At 45.9% G+C, this 17589-nt stretch overlaps 1 protein-coding gene and 1 pseudogene across 1 annotated transcript in view; both read right to left on the bottom strand.

Annotated features, from left to right (window-relative positions):
* Positions 1 to 2676: 2676 nt before the first annotated feature.
* LOC132214119 (U1 spliceosomal RNA) lies at positions 2677 to 2824 on the bottom strand (annotated as a pseudogene).
* Positions 2825 to 3759: 935 nt separating this feature from the next.
* Positions 3760 to 17589, bottom strand: part of STPG4 (sperm-tail PG-rich repeat containing 4) — a 35825-nt gene continuing 21995 nt past the window's right edge. Inside the window, 3 exon segments of the mRNA XM_059660659.1 lie at positions 3760 to 3779; positions 3782 to 3881; positions 6380 to 6484. Coding sequence (XP_059516642.1) covers positions 3760 to 3779; positions 3782 to 3881; positions 6380 to 6484 — 225 coding nt within the window.

Raw genomic sequence — 17589 nt, 5'->3', positions numbered from 1 at the left:
GAGCCCAGAGAGGGGTCAGGCTGGCAAGAGGTGCCTGGGTTCAGGGCCCTGCTGTCCTTTCTACCCAGAACAACCTCTACCTGGTACTGCTCTAGGCAAACTGGCCCTGCACCATCCTTTTTCCTTTAGACTCGGATGCTAATGCAGGTCACTCTCTTCTTCATACCTGGAGAGGGACCTCTAGGGCAAGGGCCCTGCTCATAAACCTGTAGGGGTAGGAGAACTACCTGTGCCCTCACCCAGAGTTATTGGTGCTTGGTGCCTTCACACCATCTTAGGGGTGGTTCTCAACCTTGGCCACTCATTGGAATCAACTGGGGTGGGGGAGGGGGACAAGCTTTAAAAAAAACACACACACACACACACACAAAAAAAAAACTGGGCCTGAGTTCTACCCAGAGAGTTTGATGTGATCTGTTTAGGCGCTGACAACAACAAGAATTTTAAAGTCTCCCCAAGGGATTCTAAAATGCAGCTCAGAACCACTGATTCTGAACTTGTAGATTTTGAACTGTATTTTCAAGATAACAGGGCTTTCAAAGCAATCCTAGGATGGGGGACCTGAGCCCTGGCAGCTCTGTGCTGCATCTCGGTAGGTGGCATCCAGCAGGTGAGAGATGATGCTGGAGGCAGGGCCAGTCACCTAAGCAGCCTGTGGCCCTCGGCCTGTGGGTCTGGAAGGTGTCACCTGCAGGTCCAGAAAGCAGTGGGGGTGAGGAAGGAGAGAAAGAGGGGAGGAGAGGGAGGAGGACACACTGTCCCCAGCAGTGCTGTGACTTTTGACATGCTCTGACTTAATGGAGAGGAATTTCACATGGAAATAGCAGAAGACATTGCAGCCAAGAAGAGCCATTTCCTTTGGTTGAAGCCAAATTCAGAGGAGAGAGGAACAGAGGCTGCTCAGGGACGCCAGGCAGGGATCTTGAGGAGCCAGTGTCACAGCAGCCAATGGAGGAGGGAGGAGGGGTCCTGCAGGGAAGGCCTCTTGGGCTTAGGATGCAAGTATCTTCCAACTGCACTAGGCTTTGCTGAGCCCTTGTGGCCATATCATTTGATGTGCACAATGGCCCTAATTGACAGGTGTTACTATCCCAATCTCAGAGCTCAAGGTTGAGGTCAACTCAGGTCTGTCCGTCTCTCCATCTTGGCAAGGACAGGAGGAGCCCTGCTCTTCAAATTGTGTCTCGATTTTAGGCTCGTGGCGAGAGAAAGCCATCCAGAATCCCTCTGGCCTCTTTGGGAGAGCCTCTCCCTAACTGTATAAAATTCTATAAAATATTGGAATACGCCAAAGAGGAGAAGTAAAACGTTCTCCTCACCACCTAGATCCTGCCAGCACCTCGGTGAATACCTGGTCAAAGTCTCCGTCACAGCCCCGAACACCCAGGAGGGTGGGGCTGCATTAAGACCAGATGGCGGCACTGGTGAGGACGACAGGGCCGAGGCCCCCCGGCTCCACAAAGGCAGGCAGACATCGTGGGAATCCACGGCAAAGCTTAGGGAACAGACCCAATGCACCAGGGTGTCCAGAAGGCCCTGCAGTCTCACCTCTGGAATATCTGCAGGCCAGTCAGACACCTTCTCCTTCTCCTTCATTCTCTTCTGGGACACCGGGAGCTGCCCTCCACCCAGTTGCACACACCACGCAGCTGGGCCCTGCAGCCTGGTCTGCACCGAGGGTCTATCTAGGCCCTTCTGATCAGAGCTGAGAGCCCAGGGGTGGACTCCTGACCCAAGCCTGGATTCTCTCTTCTGAAAATCTAATACTGGAACCAAGAGAGCTGGTTGCATCCTTTCAGGGTGTTGACTCAGGAAATGATATGAGAAAAGGCTAAGGTGGCTACATCAGATTCTGTACCTTAAAGAGGCGTGAAGTCAGCCTGCTGAGGAAGGAGGCCCCAGAGAAAGGAAGAGGGGAGACAGAGGGAGAGAGAAGTGGTTCCTGGCAGCCCCTGTCCCACAGTCTTGTCGGGAGGTACCCCTACATACTGACAACACCATCGCCCTCCTCCCCTGTTGTTGTGAGGGGTTCCTCGAACTTCCATCCACAGCCTCTCAGACGGACACAATCGCCTCTCTCTCAAACCACTTCCCCGAGCACCAGGTGCAACTGGAGAAAACGCCTCTGTCAGCACCGGCTGATCCAGCTGAGACTCTGACCCACTTGGAGAATAAAAGGTGGAACTACCTGCCCTGTGGCCACCCTCTGATCTGAGTGGGACAGGAGCCAGCGCCTGGACACCCCTCTGATCTCCCAGTGGCTCTTAGTCCCTGAAGGAATGCAATGCTGGGTGTTTCTTCTTCAAATGGGAAATTTAAATGAATTCAGTGAGATGGGGCCTGTCCTTCCTTGCCCCCAATACCTTTTGATAAGCATTTACAAGACTAGAGAAATATAACAAACTCCTTTTAAAATATAACAAACTATTATATAAGCATTTTTTAAAGTTCCTTCCAATTATTGATCAGTGACTGGAATCTCCTCACCCTTTGTGAGACCCCAGCTCTCATGTGTGCCATCTCTCCAGCGCAGCTCCCTGAGCAGGCCTCCTTGGCATGCGCGGCTGCCTGTGGTCCCGGCCTTCCGACGGAACCTCACCCAACCCCCTCCCATCCTCCATGCCAGTCCGGCCAGGCTAGGCTCCCTCTGTTCTGCTCCAGCAAATGTTTATTCCTTTTGTGCCGTCCCCCACTACTATAAATCATGCAGTCAAGCGTCCCACATTTGGGTAAACGGCAACGGTCAGCACATCCAGAGTGTGATAGGCCTCGCCCTGGGAAAACCACCTTCGTGATCATGGTGTCTCCCCTGCCAGGTAAGTATGCAAATGTTTATTCTTGCCTTTTGTCCAAACCAGGTTCCTTGCCTGCCACCTTCTTCCCTCTCCTCCCTGCCTCTCAGCCTCTTGGTCCCTTGGCTGTCCTCCCGCATGCTGCCTTGTCCCTGCTTCTGACCGCCTGGGCCTTCATTGGAGAAATTGTCCCTCTGGGCACCAGCTTCCTGAGACGAGGGCCTGTCCTCTCGGTGAAACTGCCCCTGAGCTCCCAGCACCAAAAGGAGCTGCTTGGCCCAGCGTTCAAAGCCTCCCTCCAGCTGAGGACCACCCCAAACTACCCTCCTGGCCTCATCTCCCCTACAGCCCTCCCCAAACTCAGTCACATGCCTCCTTCATCTTTTTTTTAAGCCCCACTCCCCAGTCCCTACACAGCACCTGGCACAGAGCAGATACTCAAAATATTTGTGTTGACTTGAAACCACAAATACTCATGGAGTTGAATAAATATTGTTCTTTTCAAGGAGTTGAGAGAGAGAAAGAACCACCTGTTGGGATCCCATCAAGCTCAGCTTGGCCTTGGTTGAATGCGCACCGCCCCCCCCCCCCCCGCCCCCCTGAAGTCTCCCTGAGGCCGAGAGGTATCGCAACCCTCGTGCAGTCCAGGCCCGGCCAGAGGGTCAAGGCCCACAGAGCACGGCCTGGACACATCGGGCCTGTCTAAGCTGCTGCAAGGGCAGCCGGGAAACTCTCCAGGAAGACGACCTCTGACAATAAACAGATTGAGCACAAAACGTATTGTTCCAATCAGGACACTTCTGAGAGTGAGCTGGAAGTTGTGCTGGGACAGTCCAGGTAAGCAGGCGGGGTGGTCACGGGGGCAATCTGTTCGGTTCTGTGTTCAAACCCTCCAAAGGGTAAACATGATAGAGTTTTCCCAACGTAATAACTTGCTAAAACAAAGCCGCTTAGCGCAAAGACGGCTTTATTTTAAAAGCCAATTGTGTTGTTGAAGAAAAGACTGTGTTCTCGCCCCATTCTGGCGATGCTCCGGGGCTGCTTGGGGTATTGTGCTGAAGAGGTGTATGTTCCTGGGCCCGGGGTTCTCTGAAAACAGAACAGGAAAGGACACTGATGAGAGCGTGGAGCCTGCTGAGCCTGGCCGCTGGCTCAGGTGTGGCCGGCAAACCCCACGGAGGGAGACAAGCCCGGGGCACCCTTGCACTGGCGCATGTCCTCGGCGCTCAGACCTGCTCCTGTCGGCCCCTCTCCCCATGGCTGCCCAGGTGCTGAGAGACAAGCAAGCAATGGGGCCTAGACCTGCGGGGGTGGCAGCTCACGTGCCACCTCTGCCTCAAGGCACACTCGCTCCCACAGGGCAATCTGTCCCTGGGCATGCCTCCGCGTCCCCTCTAGTGAACCTCCCCTAGCAGTAAGGGGTTGGAGAGAATGCACTCTGCACCTGAGTGGTTGACCTCAGAAGCCCCAACTCGTGAGTTTCTCTCGCTGACCCAGCACGAGTCGTAAGGCATTTCTCTGCCATGGTCTGTGGGCCCAGGGTCAGCGTATTCTAAGGGGTCTATGAGTTCTACTTTTTTAAAAGTCATGTTTTCATTTTGATGAAATTCTTTAAGAAATTATTGTGCCAATTGTTTAGACAAAGCTTCCTTTGTGTGGTGATAAATGCAAATGACTGTCATTTCCATAAACTACGACTTGGATTTCTTAGGCCAGTGTTTTCCATGCTGGGGTGCCCACATATTCTCGAAACCCAAGGGAATTTTATCTTGGGTTGCTGGAGGGACACCAGGTTCTGTGTGTGTGGTTAAGGGAAGAATTTTATTGTCAGATAGGCCTGGGTTCAGTCCTAGCCCCACCCCTAGTGGGCTTCCCAGGCCTCCCCCATCAAATGAGGTTCTGAGGCTCACGGGAGGCCCTCCAGGACAGGCTCCACACACCAGCTAGCCCTGTTATCACCTTCTTGTCATTTCCTTCCTTCCTTGCAGCTTGTTATCTCTTCGGGAGACAGTGAGAGTGGAAATTGGATTACTCTGAGAGTGGGACAGAGTCAGCCCAGCCTGGATGAGGTCAGCTGCCTGCAGAAGCCGCTTTAAATGACAGGATGTTTCCTTTGCCAAAAGCAGAGGAGCAGCCTGGAAATCTCATCAAGTCCTGGCCGGATGTCAAAAAAGCTGAAGCCTTTATTAGTGCTGTTAATGAGGAAGCAGCCTGTGGGAGAAGTCCTGGAAAACGGGCCCATGGGATAGGTTTGTGGGTCTGCACCGCCCCGCCCTCTGCCCCCCCACTCACCCACCAAGACTTCCCCTCAGGAGGCTGCCGATTACGATTCTGAAACCTTGAGACCATCTGGCTCCACCCCCCAGCCCTGATTTCACTGTCACCAGGAAGCTCCTGGTTGTCCTTGGCTTCCATGAAGAGCTTCCTATAATGGGAGACACTCCACTGAGTAGCAGCCCCAACACCAGCAACCCGCTTCTGGCTTCTCCAGCATTTCCTGGGGGTTTGGTTAGCATGGCTCCAGCTTCCTGGGGATGCTCAACCCTGTGAGCGCCAACAAAATTCTGCGTCCGGATCATGGCGATGCCGTTAGGGTATGAGGATCTGAGTAAGGAATCCACCAACCTCCTGTTGTCCGTCTGCTTTTAATTTTATTGGCAGGGACTCCCCAGTATTCATACCTCCAGATAAAGACCGCATTACCCCACAGCACAGCTCGCAACTCTGGAACCAGATCCTGAAGGCAAGCGCCTGGGCCACCCTCTCCCAGCCACTGCCAGCTTCCCCTGCCCTCCTTCCCCCAGGGTAGGTCCCTTTCCTTACAGGCGGGATTTAAATTCCTGTCTCCCAACTACCTCAAATCTGGTTATATACCAGCAAGTTTGAGAGACTTTCAGACTGTGTGCAGGCTGGAAACACCAAAGCCATGAAAATTAAAATTGTCTTTTAGCATTAAAAAAAAACACACCACTGTTCATAAACTCCATGTTATGCTTTTGAGATCTTCCTTGGTCTTCCCTGGGTCTTTGAGGCTCTCACACACTCCCAGAATCTACCTGCTTTATATGTCTAAGTGGACTTGCGCCTCTTCCCTGTCTCCTGCGTCCTTAAGGGCAGGATGATTGCTCATGCCCTCATGGTCTCCTTGGGTTCAACAATAATTTTTCTGCTCTTCCTTTTTGCTCTTAGAAGCCACACACACAAAGAAAGACAGTTCTGGATGGAGGGGGCAGCCACTTGTCCACTGCCTGCCTCAATTCATTAAAGGCGTTTCCCCACAGAGCACCCAGGTCATAGCATGGATGGCTAATCACTGTGCTGGCTCCTCTCAGCTGGACCCACAATGCAGCTGCAGTCTTCAGGAGCCACCTGGGCCTGAACCTGGCCCAGGGCTTGCCAAGTATTTGAGCTCTAGACTCTGCTGCCTTGACAAGCAATTACACACACACACACACACACACACACACACACACACACACACACACACGAATTGTTATATAATACCCCCATCCCACCTTCACAACCTCCCCGCCTCCAGCACATGGCCATAAAACTTACAACCACAATCTGTCTTTTAGAATACTTACTGAACAAGCAGGCAAGAATCGAGGTACTTTGGATCGAAAACAAGAAGTAACGGAGCTTGCTGAAGGTATTTTCAAGTCATAATGACCTGGTCCTGGGCCTTCATGCTATACAAAAGTTTTTAAAAAGTGTTTCATAATTACTAATATTTGATATATGTTAATGCTTTATTTGCCTTCTATAAATAAACAGATGAATCAGTGTGACATGGTAGAAAAACTGGATTGGGGCTTGGAAGATCTTATTCATGTGTGCCCTGGCACACGTCATTGTGAAATGGGAAAAATACCTGCTTTATCTACTTTACCTGCCTGTGGGATGACTGTGAAGACAAAAGGTTAAGTGACTGTAAAAGTCTCCTGAGCCCCTCCCCACACTGGCATGCCTCACTCCATATGTGTCCCTCTGTTAATAATGGCTTGCACTCTGAGCTGTTAGCTGTATAAAACACGCTTATTCTTTCATATAACTGTAATATATGGTATCTAAGTACAAACAAGTATTCACAGCAACTTACTGACATAAGTACAATGCCATGAGATTGACCTAAGTGGATGGACACAATTTTAAAGATAAACATCCCAAGAGAAAAATTAGCAAAAGGCAAATTCACAAAGAGGAAATGCAATTGTTCAATGAGGAGATGAGTGGGAGGGTTTAACCTTATTAATAACCAAATAGGTTTTCATTAAAACAATAAGATTCTTTGGGGAGGGGGTCTAGAAAATTAACAAAGGTAAAAAGAAAGAAGGGAAAAAAGGAAGGGAGAGAGGAAAAGAGACGAGAGAGAGAATGGCAGGACACCAGCATGGACACTCATACATAATTCTGGTGAAAGTATAAATGTGATTGCCTTTCTGGAACACAATTTTGCAACCTATGAAATAACTTAAAAATATATATACCTATCCAAATGGAGAGAAAGAGGAGAGAGACTGGTTACAAGACTGTTGCAGAAATACAGTACCAGTTAAAAATGTGGATTTTGTAATCAAAGAAAACACGATAATTTCAAGAGAAACATCAAAAGTGCTTTATTCACAGTAATGTCCATCGCTAGCTACACATTTCCCCCATCTTTCAGGTAATTTGTGGATACCATCCCAATAGAACTTTTCTTGTTTTGAAGCAGACCTTCAGAGACCCAGTTTCCCACTTCTTCGTATGTTTTGAAGTGCTGCTCAGAAAGTGCGTGTGCCATCAGTCAGAACAAATGGTAGTCTGAAGGAGCAACTTCTGGTGAATACTGCGGGTGGGTTAATACTTCTCAGGCAAGATCTTTTAACGTGTCTTTAACTGGTTTTGAAGTGTGTAATGGTGCATCATCATGAAGCAAAATTACTTTGCTGTGGTCTTCTGGCCCATTCTGGTGGTTTTACGATCAAAGTGTGGTTCAAAATTGATTATTTGCTGCCGGTAGCGATCAGTATTAATGTGTTTAACCTGGTTTTAGAAGCTCATAACCACACCTTCCTGATCTCACCAAACACAGAGCATTGTCTTCTTTCTGAAGCAATTTGGCCTTGCAGTCAATGTTGATGGTTGACCTGGATCAACCCATAATTTTGTGCATTTGGGATTCTCAAAATAAATCCACTTTTCATTGCCAGTCACAATTTGATGCAAAAAATAATTTCTTTCGTGCCGTTGAAGCAACATTTTACTGATGACTTTTCAGTTTTCCATTTGTCTTTCGTTCAGTTGACATGGCACCCATTTTCCTTCCTTTAAAATCTTTCCCATTGCTTGTAAACGATCGGAAATTGTTTGCTGAGCAACATTTCATCTTTCTGCAAGTTGTTTTTGAGTTTGACACGCATCTTCATCCAAAAATGCTTGTAATTGTTGGTCTTTAAACTTTTCCAGTTGACCTGGACGTTCTTTGTCTTTCACATTGAAATCATCACTTTTAAAGCGTTTAAACCAGCGTTCACAAGTCTCTTGAGATGGAGCATGTTCACCATAAGCTTCCCAAAGTATATGATAACTTTCAGCCGCACTTTTCTTCAAAATAATGAGTTAAAACTTCCTGCAAATGCTGTTTTTGGCACAAAATTCTACATTTTTGGGAGGGACGCACATGGACCGGTGAGGGAGGAGGGGGACACCCGCCTAGCCAGCCAGATCAGCCGAATCAACCCTGGCGATCAATGGGGCGACAGATGTCGCAGCCAGATCGCCCTCACATCCACAAAATTCTACATTTTTAAGCATAAAAATATCTATGATGTTAACACCTTCAGAAAATTTGACATATGAAGTTTTGAAGCTTGTTGTCAATACAACAAAATAGCATATATATCAAATCACATATATATCAACATTTGTGTAACTCCATCTATTGAAAAAAATCCGCATTATTAACCAGTACACGTGGTAAATGAATATGAAAAAGGAGTAAAAGAGAAAAGGAGATAGGGAAAAAAAGATAAAATGATCAGAACAGAAGACTGTATCCCTTATCATAGGTAAGGCTGGGCCACAAATTAACCAAGGGATTTGGCAGGACAAGCATGCCCTCGGAGGGCAGGATTCAGGAGCGGGGCTTTCCCGTTCACTCCTGCGGGGGGCACAGCAGTGTAATTAGGGCTCCAAACTCAATTACTGCACCATGAATGGAGTCTGTTATTAACAGCCAAGCACAAGTCTGATAATCAAGGGATGGATGCACCTCATAATTTTACAACTCATGGCAGAGAGATAAAAACAGTCATGTTTTCAAACACACGCATATGTGGGACGGAGACGTTCTCTGTGCGGAGTGACCTCTGCACTCCCACTGGAGAAGTCTGAGCTGCCCCACAAACAAAGGCATAGAAAGCCGAGGGGATCTGGACAGGGACAGTCTGTGCAACGTCCCCTTCATTTGGCCCTAATAAGCACAGTACTCTCAAGCCCAGAGTGGTAGCTGGGCAAAAGCTGCTGCTGAATGTGCTACCACTGGCTGCATGCCTACGACAGCCCAGCTTCTGCAGGATGGCCAAGAAATGCCACCACCTATACCCCCCTTCTACCCCCACCCCAGCCTAATGTGCTTTCATTTCTAAGCTGCCAAGTCATGAGCTCCTTGGGAGTCCAGGTGCCTAGCTAGCGAAGCACTGGTGTCTGCCTGCACCATCCAGCAGCCTCCCTGCATGGGCTTGGCCACCTGAATTAAAAAAGACCAAGACTCAGGGCAAAAAGAAATGACTGGATGCTATTTGCCCCACATGTGTCAGATGAAATCTTTTAAGTGAGAACATTAGGGAAGTGGATACGGGCCCAAGCTCATATTCCAGAAGCCACAGGAATACTGTGCTAAATGAAAAGTAATGATCAGGTCAGAGTCCTGCGATGGGTGGGAAACGTTTCCAGCAGAGTCCTGGCTTCTGCCCCCGGGAGGACACGTGAGTGGGCAGAGCAGGAATGCAGGGAAGGGGACACTGGCCAAGCGGGCTCTGAATGCACATCAAAGAGTGGATCTCATTCAATGGAAGGGGTTTAAAACAAGGACTTTGAACTGTGCCCTACTCTTCCTTGAGGTTGGGGACTCTGCTCCCTCATTTACTGGGGATCACTGAGTGTGACCCAGAGCTTTGGTCCACATAAGGTGGGATGCATGGGTGAAGGGCGGCACCTCTTGCATAAATCGAATGGGTCACTTCTTAAACCTTGCTATTGTCACGGCCATGCTTTGGCAACTCTGGGTTTCCCTAAACTAAACCTTTCAGAGACCACTGACATTTGGTGCCAACGGAGAACAGACTGTCACCTTCCTCGAGTCTGCTGCCAAAAGAAACTACAGGAGCCCTTTTATAGTAGCAGTTCTTCTGCTTTGGGGCATGATTATATCTCAACCCTCCTGACAAGATGATAATATCTTTCTCTTCCCTTTAAAAAGTCCTATTTAACTGAGTTTCTACTTGAGGAGCTGTAGGGGTTACACAGATGAATAAAATACTATCTTCAAGCTCAGAGTTCATAGTCCAGTGAGGGATACAGGCAAAACCAAATAAAAACACCCCAAAAGAAGAAATAAGGTGTGAGGAGCTGGCAAGGTGCTGAGTGAGGACTGAGCGAGCTGCCTGGCTCCAGGATTCTACGCCAGGCCCTGGTGGAGCTGGCCTGTGCTAGCCACGTGTGATCTCGGGGGCCACGGGGTATTACAAGGTCAGGAGCTTTCCACTCACCGCAAAGGACTCGAATGCGAAGGCCCCCTGACTTCTCTGCAGTGCTCCTGGGTTCCCATCATACCATGAAGAAGCTTGACTCGTTTGGTTACAACCGCTTATGGCCAATGATGCTATTACCATTATAGGCCTTTGGTAAGCCCTGCCATCCCCCCACCACACACACTCCTTCAGGGCTGAGAGAATGGAGCTGGTTCATCCACACAACACTGCTCAGGAAGGACAAGGTACCAGGTGCCTCTGAAAGACTGTGTGAGAGTAGATGAATTACAAGTTTGTATGTGTTGAATTTTGTCCTTCCAAAATTCATAAATCCTGTGACTCGTTGTTCTGTTGAATAGTAGTGTTTCCCCCCTCCCCCTCCCCCCACCAAGTTCACAAGTCCTATGACTTTTGAATTCCCAGTAGCTCAGAATGTGACCTTATTTGGAAATAGGGTCATTCCAGATGTGATTAGTGAAGATGAGGTCATTAGGACAGGCTCTAAGCCAATAATGAATGGTGTTCTTTATATAAAGGGGAATTTTGGACGCGGAGACACATACACAGGGAAAACACGCCGTGAAGATGAAGGCAGAGATCTCTCGGAAGATTGCCAGCAAACCACTGGGAGCTATGAGAGGAGTGGGACAGAAGGAACCACATGGCTGGCACCTTGATCTTGGACTTCTAGATTCTAGAACAGTGAAAAAAAATCTATTTCTGTTGTTTAAGTCGCTCAGTTTGTAGGACTTAGTTACAGCAGCCCTAGCAATTAAATACACAAGTGTTCAGCCCATTTCTTCATTCAACTAATATATGTAGAATGTGCCACACAGTGTGCTGGGAGTTGGGAATACAGCAGTATATAATTGTCTCCCAATATCCTTTCTCCTATTCCTTGGTATTAGAATAATTTTTAACTGGGCACATGTCTACCCAGAATAAAAACTAAATTTCCCAACCTCCCTTGCAGCTAGGTGTGGCCACATGGCTAATTCCTGGCCAATAGGATGGAGATAGAAGAAGTGTATGCAAATTCCAAGGAGCATCTTTAAGGAGAGGGCTGCTTGTCCATCTTCCCCGCCCTCCTGCCTGCCAGCTTGTCCCATATTCTCGGCTCTCTGGGACCATGGGAATGGACGTCATGCTTAGCAGAGCAGCACACCGGAATCTGATGCTGTAGAATGCCATCCCAAGCTGAAACCACCTACTGCAGGCAGTTTGTGCGAGAGAAAATAATGTTCCTACCTTGTTTAAAACAGCCATGTGGGGTCCTTGTTCCTGGCTTAATTGACAAGATATACTCTCATGGAGCTTACATTCTAACAGGGGATAAATACCTTACTAAAAAATATACTGACAAATGTGTGGAATATCACACAAAGGAACACATACAGCCTATGGGAGAGCATGTAAGAGGGTAAACTGATCTGATTTGAGGGGCCTAAGAAAGCCCCTCAAAGAAGTACATTTGAGCAGAAACTTAAAGAACGAGGAGGAGGAAGAGGAGGGCGGGGGGGGGGGGGGGCTTGTAGGGTAAAAAGGCTGATGGGAAAGTTTGAGGAAGCAGTAATAGGAAAGGTTAGGGAAGGCCAAAGCGGGCAGGGAGCCTAGAGAGGAGGATGTTGTTCATTTTAACCCTGTAGTCAAATTCACTGCATCACAAACAATAAAATAAAATAAAGTGCATAGGCTCCTGTCAAAAATACAGTGAGGAATGTAAAATTCAGCCTTCTCTCTACAGTTAATCACTTTGTTGTTTTTTACATGTGTATTAACACGAAGGGTGATTTTACAATTTAATTGCAGATGTACAATGGTAATTGTCACCCTTGTATTTCCAGTCTCCATAAGTCCTTGGTGTTCCGCAGCCTCCTCATTTGCAGGCAGGAGTGCGGGCTCAGCGACCCACCCCCACTCTCCATCCTGACCTTGGGCACTGCCAGGGAGTTGCCCCATCCCTGCTGCCACCTCTAGCTCACATACCCATTCTCATTTGACCCTCACAACAGCGTAGGGAGATGCTATTACCTCCATTTCACAGATGAGAATGTGAGGTTCAGCGGGGTTAGAAACAAATGACTAAGCACCTCAGCTGCAGGAGCCAGAGCCAGCTCCTGGCCCCCCCTCCTCCCTGCTGGGAGGTGTCAGTATGTAGTTCTAAGCTTTTTGTTTTTAATCACGGCTAAAGGGAACCTGGAATGAGCACACTGTCTGTCCCTAATGGTCCTAGCACAAACAACTTTCAGTGAATCATACTTGGAGAGAAAGGGTCAGAAATAAAATGTATAGTCCCAAATGTATACATATAAAAAAACGTAAGTGATATGCAACATAAACTGAAATTACTACATAGGATAATAAAAATGCCCCCCCCCCCCCAATTTGGTGAGAAGGGTGTGAGAGGAGGACCATATTGTGCAAAGACGAAAACAGATGCCCTGCAAGGAGGGTAGAATCCTGTGTGGAGGTGGCACAGAGAGAAGCTGGCAGCTTCGGGGAATTCAGGAGGCAGGTGGCACGGTGTATCTGACTAAGGAAATTCCAGAACTCGGTAAATATTGGTCTACATCTTCAGAGGAAAAAGAAGGGAAACATGCATGTTGGTGGGTGGGGTACAAGCAAATCTGTCAGGGGCCAAAATTATTCACATTTGTGAAATTAAGAATTGGAGTACCTCTGAAGTCTAGCTCGGTACTGTTTATTCCTGCTGAGACCGTGGCAGTCTCGGTTTCCAGGTATGGGCTGTGTGGGTGGGGCAACACTGAGTCATCACAAACCTGCCCACCCTAGAAATGTAGCTTGTATAGAAATGCATGTGCCAGGGACCACCAGGTAATTTAGAATTGCCACAGGTGTTTACTGGACCATCCTCCCTTTTCTACATGACCCTGGGAGCAGAAGGGGCCCCACCATAATTAGAAATCTGAGGTGGTATTTCTGCCTGGGAACTTCCAGTCCAGCTGGCACTCCCCTACTCCTGGTCACAGCAAGTGGTCCAGGGTCAGGCACAGGACCACCAACTGGCCAATCAGAAGAACTTGCCTTTTCATAGCAGCTGGGGCTGCTGGAGGTGGTCTTGCCCAGCTCATGAAGAGACCATGTCCAAAGGATGGAGAAAGGTAAATCAGTGGCCAACATGCCCAAGGCTATGTGCATCAATAAATCCCACCCCACCTTTATATTTGTACTAGAGGCCTGGTGCATGAATTCGTGCACACTGAAAGGAAATTAATTAGAAGAAATATTTTAATATCGCTATTTGACCTTTCTCTCTAATAGAAGTGTCAACCAAAATCACAATCGACAATGACAGATTGAAACACACACATGTGCAATTGGCACCAGCAAGAGCTTTATATATATAAATAAACTTGCTTAATTAGACCTGCTTTCTGATTTAGCTAAACTTTTTCCAGCCCAGTGAAGCACCCCAACTTCTCTTTCAGGTAATTGTCAGCAACACAGTAGTAAATATCAACACGAAGCAGATTATTATTGTAGATCACACAGGGAGAACAAAGGGCAAAATATTTAACTGTGTTTGACTATATTCTACACAGTGAGAAAAACTAAAGTCATTTTCAAGGTCCCCATTTCTTCTTTTCAGTCAGGTCAAGTTTCTAAGCTTTCTAAATCTCTGTTTTTCTGTCTAATGAAAAGAAAATAGGATTCCACCAAATCTCCTATCTACCTACTCCAGGACTTTTGTGAGGATCAAATGAGATGAGGCATGGGAAAATGCTTCACAGACATTTGGTTAAAGTGTAAAATGTTTGCACCTGGCTATAAAGCAAGTCGTGTTTCTGGGCTGAAGAAACTGCAAGGAGGTTAGTCACTAGGGAGAGGAAACCTGGCATTGCTACATGATGTCATCACCCAGCACCCACAGCAACTGTTTTCAGGGCTGGGCTGGGCTGTGGGCTGCATTTTGCGCCATTGGGGTCTCAGCAGCATTGGCTGCGATTTGGTGGGGTGTCACTCCAGAGTGGTGGCAGGGCCTGTGTCCCACTTGGGGGAAGCCAAATGTTGCTTTGTGGGTGCCAGGTCCACAGTGCCGTTTCTCTGTAAATGGTCAGTGCATGTCACGGCAGCTTCTGTGCTGAGCGCCTATCGCCTGGTGGTCAGTGTGCGTTGTAGCAAACAGTCGGACGGTCAGACACTTAGTATATTAGCCTTTTATATATATAGATTCTTTGCTTAAGCTAATTGGGTTGGGTTTCTGTCACTTGCCACTGACCAAAATCCTAATGTATTGTTTTTTCTATTTCCAGTCAAGATATTGTTATAAGAAAGGAGTGTAGCGCCCAGCTGGTGTGGCTCAGTGGTTGAGCGTCAACCTATATGACCCAGGAGGTCACAGTTTGATTCTTAGTCAGAGCACATCCCCAGGCTGTGGGCTTGATCCCCAGTGTGGGGCATGCAGGAGGCAGCCAATCAATGATTCTCAGACATCATGTTTCTATCTCTCTCTCCCTCTCCCTTCCTCTCTGAAATCAATTTTTAAAAAATAAAATAAAATAAATAAATAAGAAGTGCAGAAATTCCTCACACTCACAGCCAGGCAGGGATCTATGACTGCTGGTGTTAATAGCATTGGAAAATTTGCACAACTTTTTTGAAAAGAAAAATTGCCAGGGTATCTTTTTCTTAAAAATCCTAGTACATCTGTAGCTATATTTGAAAGCTTGTATTTTTCCAAAAATGTTACCTACAACCGAACTCATCTTTGAGGACACTGAGACCTGTTTTCATTATCTTAACTTTCAGATTCCATTCAATTTGTGTTTGGCATTATGCAATCTGACCAAGTTTATTAATTATTTCTCTGCTCTTCGTGAAATTTTAAATTATCAGCTTAGTTTCTTTTTGTAGTTCATTTTTTAAGTATAGTTAGTATACAATATTAGATTAGTTATATTAGTTTCAGGTATATAATATAGTGATTCAACATTTTTATACCCTACAATGTGATCCCCATACTAAGTCTAGTAGTCATCTGTCACCATGTAAACTTACCACAATATTTTGACTATAGTCCCCTTCACCTTTTTCACCCATCCTCTAACCCTGCTCTGCCAACCATCCCTTTGATCTCTGTTTATGAGGGGGTTTTTTGTCTTGTTTGCTTGTTGTTGGGTTTTTTTAGATTCCACATATAAGTGAAATTATACAGTATTTGTCTTTCTCTGTCTGACTTATTTCACTTAGCATAATACCATCTAGATCCATCCATGTTATCACAAATGACAAGATTTCATTCTTTCTTTAATTGCTGCAAAATATCCCATTGTATGTATATACTAAATCTTCTTTATCCCTTTATCTATCGATGGACACTTAGGTTGATTCCATATCTTGACTTTTATAAATAATGCTGCAATGAATATAGGGTGCATATTTCTTTTTGAATTAGTTTTTTTCTTTTCTTCAGATAAATACCCAGAAGTGGAATTGTTGGGTCACATGTTAGATCTATTTTTATTTTTTTTAGGAATCTTCCTACTGTTTCCATAGTGGCTCCATCAATTTGCAGACCCATCAACAGTGCACAAGGGTTCCCTTTACTCCACATCCTTGACAACACATGTTATTTGTTGACTTTATAATAGCCATCTTAGCTGGAGTGAGGTGGTATCTCATTGTGGTTTTTCATTTCCCTGATGATTGATGAGGTTGAGCATCTTTTAATAAGGCTATCTATATGTCCTCTTTGGAGAAATATCTCTTCATATCCCCTGCCCATTTTTTTATCGGGTAGTTTATTTTTTTGTTATTGAGTTGAATGAGTTCCCTATATATTTTAGATATCAACTCTTTGATCAGATGTATCACTTGTGAATATCTTGTCCCATTCAGTAGATCATCTTTTTGTCTGTTTGATGGCTTCCTCTGCTGTGCAGAAGTTTTTTAGTTTGATGAAGTCTCGTTTGTTTATTTTCGCTTTTGTTTCCCTTTATCAGCTTAGTTTTTAATTAAACTAATTCCTTCAATGCAAAAACAGCTGAAAGAATGCTAGTTTTAATGCAAAGATTATGCCACAGATACCATATCCCTTTTCAGACCTCTACTATTAAACATGACTAAAACAGACAAACCACATAATGCCTTATTCTTTATAGGCTTGTCAGATTTTAAGAAGTACAAAAACATCATAAAATATTTCTTTTTTTTTCTTCTTTTTTTTAAAATATATTTTATTGATTTTTTACAGAGAGGAAGGGAGAGAGATAGAGAGTTAGAAGCATCGATGAGAGAGAAACATCGATCAGCTGCCTCCTGCACATCTCCTACTGGGGATGTGCCCGCAACCCAAGTACATGCCCTTGACCGGAATCGAACCTGGGACCTTTCAGTCCGCAGGCCGACGCTCTATCCACTGAGCCAAATCGGTTTCGGCATAAAATATTTCTGAAATCAAGTAAAAGAAACCCATTTTCATTTGGCATTGTAAGATTTTATTCCTACCATCAGGAAAGATGTGCACATCTCATTTTTCACTTTACGTACAACCGTGAGAAATAATAACTAAAGAACCTGCTCAGCAAATCACTTGAAGCCCAGAATCCTATGACCGACTGATTCCCAATTAAGTAGCAGTAAGTGGCACTATTTTTATTTTAGTAACAAAATATTTTTATGTGACCATTTTGATGGCTCTTTTCCTCAAACATTGTCTACTTCCTGATTTTTTAAAAATTGGGTTTTGAAAAATTATAAAAGAAACGGAAAGAGAGAAACAAAGTAAACAACTACCCTTAATCACAGCACCTCAGCATAGCCACTAATAGCATTTTGGTGCATTTCCTGTTTGTTATACTCATATTTTTTCTTATATTATTTTAATCATAATATACACACCAATCTGTATCCTGAATTTTTCATTATATTTTAGACCACAATCATTTTTGCTGCTATTTCATTTCATGATTTTAACAATTGTTTCAAGGATTGTAAAATATTCCTTTAAGTGTATACACAAAATTATTTTTTAATTATTTCCCTTCTAGCCCTAACCGGTTTGGCTCAGTGGATAGAGCGTCAGCCTACGGACTGAAAGG

The sequence above is a fragment of the Myotis daubentonii genome, chromosome 12 (assembly GCF_963259705.1).
Source record: "Myotis daubentonii chromosome 12, mMyoDau2.1, whole genome shotgun sequence".
Lineage (NCBI taxonomy): Eukaryota > Metazoa > Chordata > Mammalia > Chiroptera > Vespertilionidae > Myotis > Myotis daubentonii.
This window is presented reverse-complemented; position numbering and strand designations above follow the sequence as displayed.